We start from the raw sequence: 9,453 nt of genomic DNA on the forward strand, positions 1-9,453 counted from the left end.
AACTAAACCAAATCTTTTTTCGGAGTGGCTTTAGAACATCGAATCACATCTGAAAACAATGATAAATATATACCAGAACGATAACAAAAAGGCTTTGATGTATGTATTGTGTTGAGACTCGGTTGAGAGAAGGTCTTGTGATTTGTATTTTCAAACTTATCCTGTTCAGTTCTAACAGGGAGTTGTGTTTTAACAGGGAGTTTAGTTTATTTATTGACACATATATTATATATATGTTTATTTCTTTACATATATATTTCACATGTTATAAATCAGGGCAATTCATTCATAAAATCTGGTCTTCCCTGAAACCTGTATAACACAAATACAAATTGACAACATTGGCGAAAAACGACGACATTTCCACATAGTACATGGGAGAAACTAAATGTATAATACATTCAGTTTCTCCTATGTTTATATTCTATTGTATAATAATTATACAATAGAATATAAACAAGGAGAAGAAGAAAGATGTTATAATCGTAAAAGAAATATCTCTTGTACACGTTTGTAATATTTATTGTACTTCAAAAGGCAGGAATTCATCTCGTTTTACAGAATATTTACACTTATTCTTTGGGGTTAGTTCCCCTTTAAATGCCGTCATAGATTTGGATAGTCGGCATTCTTGCGTTTAAGTTTTTTCCAAACCTCGCTTACAAATAGTTTTCATTCATTTATTCAATAGGCCATTTTCGTAACGTAATCAAATTTTATGCACAAATCTTTGTTGTTGCCTCGCTATAAATTATTTCATCCAACTATTATACATACTTAGGATCAATTCATTGTGTTTCAATGGTCAGAATGCGAATTGCATACATTCCTTGATGTTAGGTAGGACAATCCATAATATGCATCCTACCTAGCAACAATTAATGAATACAAATCGCATTATAACTAATGGTTCCAAGATTTGTTTCTGACTTGTTTTCAATTACAAGATCAAGCATGCGATCTTTATAATTATACTGGGTGCATGCCAAACATTTCTTTTCATCAACGAAGTCCTCGTTTTCAAAATCTAAAGACTAAATTGAACATTGCCTTTAGATAAGTACATGTATTGCAAGCAATTAATGGAAACACAACATAATTATTCTCAAACTAAAATCAAGATGTTTAATAAGTAATTCAAAAAACGTAATACAGGAAGACTTTTGGATGAACATGAGAAGAAAAAAAAAAATAACTTGGAACGTGATAGCAACTTCTTTAAAAGAAATGAACCTAACAATTTCGATAGCATTATGCGTCGGGTATGAATTATTTAGTTGTGAACTGTGTAATGTCACACAAAGAAAACGCTCTCATCTAAGAATTTGCCACATTTTTGAGATACACTATTATTGATGGACGTGATAACCTTTGAATTAGTTTTTCAAGTTTAAATGTATTTTTATCGGTTTATCCAACAGAGGAGTGTTTTGTACAAATACATATAATCTACTTCAGGGTGAGCTACAGGCTCATATTGTCAAAAAACCATTTGTACTTAAGTATTTCTTATATTCCTATATTAAACGTACTCTACTTGATGAATTATAAGATAATTACGTTTGCTTGTTACAGCTTTTTTAATACACATTGTTCTGTTTTCAGCGTTAGTTTATCGTAGTTCATTTATTGGTGTGATTTTCGAACAAAATATTAATATATATGTCAATAAAGTTAAATGAAAACAAAAATCAAATACAAATAGGCCTACAAAATACAAATATGTAGAAATTGTGAAAAGAGTACTTGAAAATTGAAATGAATGTATTATCATGGTCTATACAAACGTTTAATGAATACATGATTACCGTTTGCACAATAAACGTGCTATGTTCATATACAGTTCAGTCATGCTTATGTTTTTCGTTTTTGTTTACACGAAAACAAATGCACATGCATAATCTAAGAATTTTATAAGAGAGGTACATTACTGTCAAAAATATTAAAGTTAGCATCAATATCACATCTAACAAATGATACTGAACAAATGATAAATCATGGACGGGTGATCGCATGTAGCTTCCGCCATGCTTGATCACGTGTTCAATCCAGAATGCTGCCCGATCAGGGGCTGTCATTGGCCGGTCTTTAAAGATGGCAGATGCACGCTTCATCCTCTCACTGTACTCTGGATTCTGAAGAGTTTCCGCCACTCTTTGGTAGATGTAGTCGGCGCTCAACCGCGTCTTGTCGATGGTCGTACCGAGGCCCATCGACTCGACCCTGACAGAGACGTCGATCTGGTCACCGGCCAAGGGCATGATGACGAGGGGCACGCCGTGATAGACCGCCTCCAGGAAGCCGTTGTTGCCACCGTGATAGATTAAGAGACGTGTCTTCGGATGACCAAGGACGTCTTGGAGAGGAAGCCAAGGCAACGCCTTGATGTTTCCAGGAAGGTTCTCTGGCGGATCTGCCTGCAGGTGAAACAGCACCTTGTGAGGCAAACGACCGAGTGCAGCAATGAAAACTTGGACGAGCTCGGGTCTTGAATTAGTTATCCGTGTGAAGTTCGAGCCAAGAGAGAAGACAACGACCCCATATTCTCCAGAACCTTGCATGAAGCTTTCCAAGTCATCTTCTAAAGGTTCAGCTGGTCTTGCCGTTAGACCACCGACAGGGATAATATTCGGCATCAAGGAATACGGGAACTCGACGGCGAATTCGGTGTTGATTAGATAAAGATCAACATCTTCATGGATAGAACTTTTCATATACGGATCCAAACCGTATCTGTCTACAATCTCGTGATAGGGTCTTGAACACATGAAATAATTGAAGATGTTGCCAATCAGGTAGGATATGGTATTGCTGACGCGTTGCAGGAACGACATGTTAAAGGACAGCCCTGTTATAGGCATGGGTTGATAGGATGGATGTACTGGTGACCCAGCAAGCTGTTGCATGTAGGGGTATGATGCCAACGTAGCAACGACGACTCCACGAACTTTGGTGTTTTTCTGCTTTGAAAGGAACGACTTCATATAGATCCCACATGGCCAAACAACATCAACCAGAACAACATCCACCCCTTCTAATCGTTTCAGAAGCTCCTCGTCGCTAAATATTTCCTCGCAAACCCGACGGTTTAGATCTGCAAACAACGATACCATGAAAAGCATTTGACTAACTTGGTTCTCGGTAAAAGCAAAGTCACTCATCTGGTCATTGAGGTGAGCAAGCTCCTTGTCTAGATTTGGAAAGCTGTAGTGCTCGAACTTGAAGTAGTCCGTGTACTTCGGTTTAGCGTAGTTATGTGTAAACATGTCATCAATTAAAAAAGTTACTTCATGGCCCCGATTGACAAGACTTCTTCCTATAGGAACCAGTGCCATCATGTGACTTCCTCCTCCAAAGACGCCTACGATTAAAACATTGGCACTGTCAGAAAATGCGAAACGGAGAGCCAATACACACATGGCGGAAAACACAGAGCCATTTTTGAAAGCCATTGCTGAACCGAAAAAGTAATCTTTGAGAGTTGGACCTCGTTTTTATATTGCGAGAACGCGACAAGCATGTTAATATTCAATTTCTGCACACTTTTTATTATCGTCCGTTCGTGTATAGCAAATCTGGATGGGATAGGACTTTGAACTCATCTCGGGTTACAATAAACCTACCCTTGGACCTGTTGGACTTGTGGCCTACTTTCGAGAAATCGTCTTCTGTAAGATTGGTAAATAAAAGATTAGGCAAAGATTTTATTTAGCAGCGGGCTGCCATGAGTCCTTCAGTTCACCCCATCCTGACGCGGTGCCATTTCTAAATTTTGTGGAATCGTTATGTTAGATATAACGTATTATTCAGAAGATACTCGAGTCGCCGCTAAATATTTCCTCACAAATTGGACACAAAAAAGTGTTCCTACCCCCCCCCCCTCCCGCTTATTCCCCGGCTGGCTAAGTCGCCGCTATAAATATTTCCTCACGAATAGCCTCCCCCCACCCCCCCCCCCCCCCCCCCTCTTGCCATCGGCTGGATCCGCCCGTGCATGTTTCTCTCCCTATAAACCCTAGTAACCAGCCATTTCATTCACCTGCTTTGAATAATGGCATCTCTATAGATGGAATCCACTTTTTGTACACGAGTTCTTGCTATGTCGGGCAAGCCTCTGACAAGCATATGAGTTGTCAAGAGAAAGTCTTTTTCGAAAAGCATGCATATAATTATTATATTGTCATTGACTCAGTTCGATTCTTCTGCGGCCTTGGACGCGTCGTCCAAGCTGTTCCGTATAGATCAACGTCTATCTGCCGTGCTCAGGAAGCCAAGATAATATCACAAATATCTTACAAGACTCCACCATGCGGACATAAATCGCTGGAAATACACGAGGATATAAGAGCAGGCTAGTTGAAATTGGATCGAAGATATAGAGAAAGCAGAAAATTACCGGTACACAGAGAAGTTTTGCCATTAGTGAAGCAGCATGACATCTGGAGAAGTGCAAAATGCGATCCGAATATGTACAGACAAGTAAGATAGATATAAAAAGGTAAATAATATTATGTTGTATTCATCTGTCTGAATGAGTGATTCTCACTGATGGTTTATTGTTTAATAATTGGAATTGAAGTGAAGTGTCATACATAAATGGTGATGGTCATAGTGTGCATATGACAGTTAGACAAATTTGATGATAAATTAAAATGTTACGTTAATAACATTGTTATTTCAATCAGCGAGTTATTTATTGCATTTGGACTTGGTGGTATTATGAAATGTTATTACGAAAGCCATTTTGGACTACTTTTTTGTTCCCTTATATTATATTTCTATAATTGATGTCGCGTTTGATGAGGACGACGTACTCATATGGTTCATAAGATTAAGTCTATTGTATTGAGGGTTGAGCGAAATACTTGTATGCATTTTTTTAACAAAAGTATCTCTTGACGCCTGCAAAGCTTGTGAGAGGCTTACCAGGCATAGGAACAAAGTGAACAGTGCAAAGTGAATCCCATCCATATAGATCTGCCATTTTGCATAGCAGGTGAATCAAATAACTAGGCGTTGTGGCGTGCGCCTGTAATCCAGCTAAAAAGTGGAAGTTACAAACTGATTCAGCCGAGGACGCAGGTTCAAAACTCACGGATGGTGACGTTTAAAGGTCGGTCCCCAGACGTAAATAATCATATCTGATTGATACACGTCTGTAAAAACCCAATACACACACACACACACACGCACACACACCCACGCACATTCTCACATCAGGGCCTTTGTGGGGCACCTGATTGTGGGGTATTTCTGTGCGTTCCAGATATACCTTGTGGTCCCCTACTAGTGGGGTATGTACAACCTGGCGATAACAACCCGGCGGTGTGCTTACGATGTTACCATACAAAAGTGTGCAAGTTTTAGCACACGCTCACAAAAAGTCATTTATGGGGTACCACTTCTAATGCCCCGCAGGGCATAGGACACCGAATATACAGTCATTTGAAAGACTTTACTCTGTGGGGTCCTGAAAAAATACCCCACAAAGTAAAAATGCCTCACAAGGGGTATGTGAAGCGCACATAAAACCCCACAAGAATGCTGAGGTGAGAGCACCCATACACACACACACACACACACACACACACACACACACACACACACACATAGTTAATTGGTATAAAGGTTTGGAGGGAAACTTGCAAAAGTTAAAATACATTAGTAAACAGATCTATGCAAAGCAAGGTATTGGGTGATGGGATATAAACATCAATAGATGCCATAAAAGAATGATATTGCGACCTTGAGCTGCTGAACTTACTTTATGTATTATACAAATAATGAATGGTTATGAGTTCAATAGTGCGAATATTTTCATGAGTTGAAAGATTAACATTCTATTCAACGAGGCGTCAGCCGAGTTGAATAGAATTAACGTTAATCTTTCAACAAATTTGTTCAAAAGAAACTGATACAAATGGTTTATTAACACTTTTATTTCCACTTTGCGAAAAATCCTTCAATGAATGGACTTTGTTATCAAAGAAATAGTAATGACATAACTTTCTTGAGAATAAATACAGTATTTGTCCATGAGGGTTTTAGTTTATCTGTTCATACGCATGTTTTTTCTTCGATGTTATTCAGCTTTGCAGTCTAATAACTTATTATCCTTGGCTTTCGTCTCATGTTGTCAAACACTACAGGCGCGTAGCCAGGGGGGGGCGGTGGGGGCGGTCGCCCCCCCCCCCAAAAAAAAAAAAAACGCCGGCCAAAAAAAAAAAGAGAGAGAAAGAGAAGAAAAAAAAAGAAAGAGGAGGTAGGAAGAAAAAGGGAAAAGGAGTCGAGAACGGTACAATGAAACGTCAAAGCTTCGCGCGAGAGGGGGGGGGGGGGGGGGGGAACAGAATTCAGACAAGGATTAAGAGTCGAGAAAGGTACAACGAATCGTCTTCTTTCTCTAATAATTAAATGAAACGTCAAAGCTCCGCGTGAGAGAGGGGAGGGACTGAATACAGATAAGGATTAAGAGTCGAGAGAGGTACAACGAATCGTCTTCTTTCTCTAATAATTTAATGAAACGTCAAAGCTTCGCGCGAGAGAGTGGAGGGACTGAATTCAGACAAGGATTATGAGTCGAGAAAGGTACAACGAATCGTCTTCTTTCAAAGCTTTCGCGCTTCGCGCGGGAGGGGGGGAAACGGAGGACATACGTGTATGATCGAATCTCTTTGCCTCCCTGCACCCACTCCCCTAGGGAGCGCGCTTTGCGCGCTCTTTAAGTGATTCGCACGCTTCGCGTGCTTACTACCGCCCCCCCTAAAATGAAATCCTGGCTACGCGCTTGAAACACTATTCTGTTTCAGTTCAGACTAAGTTCTTATAAAATAAGAGGTACAATGATCGTAGTATTGGACTTTTCGACGAATACGTTCCCGGAAAAGCATGAACGTTCCATTATGCCCTCAGAATTATTAAGACTCCCTTTTATTCCCCAAAAGGGCGTTAAAGCAAATTAGCGAAAATTTCTTCTTTGTTTCCTCATCAAGAAAGTCCCAAAATTGCTCTCAGATGTATATTGATCCCCGTTTGTCCCCAAAAGGAGCGTTAAGGCAAATTTGGGGAATATTCGAAAATCGCCACTTTTTGGCAAAGATAGCAAGGGTTTAGTTGATCATTTTCAAACCTCTCCGCTTTTTCATCCTGAATGTCCCAAAATTCCCTAAGAATGATTATGACTACCGCTTATTCCCAAAAAGGGCGTTGGGGCAAATTTGGGATTAGTTCGAAAATTGCCACTAAATTTGGGGCCAAAAAATGAAAAATTTCAATCTTCTTTGTTTCCTCATCATGAAAGTCCCAAATTGTCCTCTTAATTATGTTGATCCCCATTTGTTTCCCTAAAAGCTCGTAAGGGCAAATTTTGGATAAATTCGAAAATCGCCACTTTTTTGCAAAATTGACAAAGGTCTAATTCATCATTTTTGCGCGAAAAATTTCAATCCTCTCACTTTCCTCATCATAAAAGTCCTAAATTTTCCTCAGAATTATATTGATCCCCGCTTGTTCCCAAAACGGGAGTTCAGACAAAATTTGGGGAAAATTCGCAAATTGCCACTTTTTGGGCTAAATGGCAAGGGGTTAGTGAAAATGAACGTTTCCAATTCTCTCCGTCTTTTCATCATGGCAGTCCCAACATGCCCTGTGAGGCAATGACGTCACAAACTGATAACCAAATTGGCAATTTGTGTAGTGTTTTTATAACTTCCTTATTAGTTATCCGATTTTACTCTTTTTTGTTTGCTGTTTCTCTAGTTTTTCTGCATCTATTCAAAGCAAATTATTTTTAAAGTGGACTTAGCCTTTAACAGGAAGGTAGGTGTCCAATATACATCAGAAATGTACATAGATTAAGGTTATATGACCCCTAAATCAGTAGGTCAATGCCTAAAAACAGCTTTGAGGCTCGTTCTTCAATGCTTCACTTGGGGATGGCATTGCCTTTGCAGCTAGGTCTAGCCCTATTTATTTGTATTTTGCTTTTCATGACTTCAAAGTGGGGTGCCAAGAGAGCAGGGCTGAACCTTGGGAAATAATTGGGAATTAATTATTTGTTACATATACCCAATATTTCATTATTCACAATCAATTAAAGGTAATACAACGTTTGGTATGGGGTCATGAATTCGGTTCTAATGAAGATATCGGAAGCATATGCGATCTTACAATATTCAGTGATCGTTGGTCAAGGTCAAGGTCAAGATCTTAATTAAGCTATAAAACAATGTTTCCTGACTAAAATAGATCGATTAGCTTTTTCCGTTTGGAAATTATTAATCACAACTACATATTCTGAGATTTTCATGGTCTAACACACAAAATACAAGAAAACATACATTCTATTTTTGCCTTCTACTTTATTTCATGCGATATATTAAATCAATACATTCTCGAAGTTGATGTTTCATTCAAAAATAATAATTTAATCAATCGAATTACAGCCTATATTGCACCATAATAACATTGATACAGTTCATCCATACTTCACATAAGCACATGAATTTTAAAGGCACATTGGCATCAGTAGTTACTGTTACATCTAGGAAGACACAAGGCATATTTAACACATACATATGATGTAGACTCTTGAAAACCCATACATGTATCGCCAAGCCTTCCCTCATGCCATGTGCCACTGATTTTAATATAGTTTACGATGGATCTTTCAATTCTAGTTTGCACACAAGTAGAGGATAATTCATGCAATGAGTAATGTTTTTTGTTGTTGTTATTCAAAACTTTGGGGCAGATACCCACCTAACAAGGTATATATGGATGTGCATCTCTAAATGGATCACTTTTTGGCAAAAAAATCCCAAAACATGAGGTCTGATTATGATTTTGTCCTGGAAAATCCTCCCAAAATGCTCCACTTTTAGATCTACCCCTTAATCATGGCTTACAACTTTCTTTCGACCAACACCTCACCCACATTCTCCCTGAAATGAAATTGGAATTCCCAGATGCAAAATGAAATATATTTGAAGTCTTTTTGCTTTTGCATCCGATGGGCACTCTTTTCTGGAGAAATTACATTTTAAAATGGGATTGGTTTGGAGGCTTAAGCCACATGTCCCTATCCAATCCAAATCCCAGTTCCCCCCTCCCCGGTCAATGAGCTATTTATTAAACAAATTCTTGCCACAAAGATGAAATAATAACACCTTGAATTGTGTATGTCCACATAGCAAACTCCTTCTCAAAATGACAACTTTGTGCACAAACAATCAAATTCCCTTTACACTTATCATTCCTATTGTTATTCAATGCCCCAAATACTTCCCAGTAAAACTAATGCCAGGTTTTCATTTTGAATGTAGGATTAAATACATGAATTCTGAGTGGATACTCAACATGAGATCTGACATTTTACTACAAATTTGGCAGGTACAAATATTGAATATTGCACTTACACAGATATTGGGCATGACTACCTTAAAGCATACACAT

At 38.6% G+C, this 9,453-nt stretch overlaps 1 protein-coding gene across 1 annotated transcript; it reads right to left on the bottom strand.

The window, feature by feature from the left end:
- Nucleotides 1-272: 272 nt before the first annotated feature.
- On the bottom strand, nucleotides 273-3,266 carry LOC755955 (UDP-glucuronosyltransferase 2B18-like). Its single transcript, XM_030999124.1, has 2 exons — nucleotides 1,981-3,266; nucleotides 273-312 (listed from the first exon to the last, which is right to left on the bottom strand). The coding sequence occupies exons 1-2, from the start codon at nucleotides 3,264-3,266 to the stop codon at nucleotides 273-275; spliced, it is 1,326 nt and encodes a 441-aa protein (XP_030854984.1).
- Between the last annotated feature and the right edge of the window lie 6,187 nt (nucleotides 3,267-9,453).

Source organism: Strongylocentrotus purpuratus, unplaced genomic scaffold (genome assembly GCF_000002235.5).
Source record: "Strongylocentrotus purpuratus isolate Spur 01 unplaced genomic scaffold, Spur_5.0 spur5_scaffold_5, whole genome shotgun sequence".
Lineage (NCBI taxonomy): Eukaryota > Metazoa > Echinodermata > Echinoidea > Camarodonta > Strongylocentrotidae > Strongylocentrotus > Strongylocentrotus purpuratus.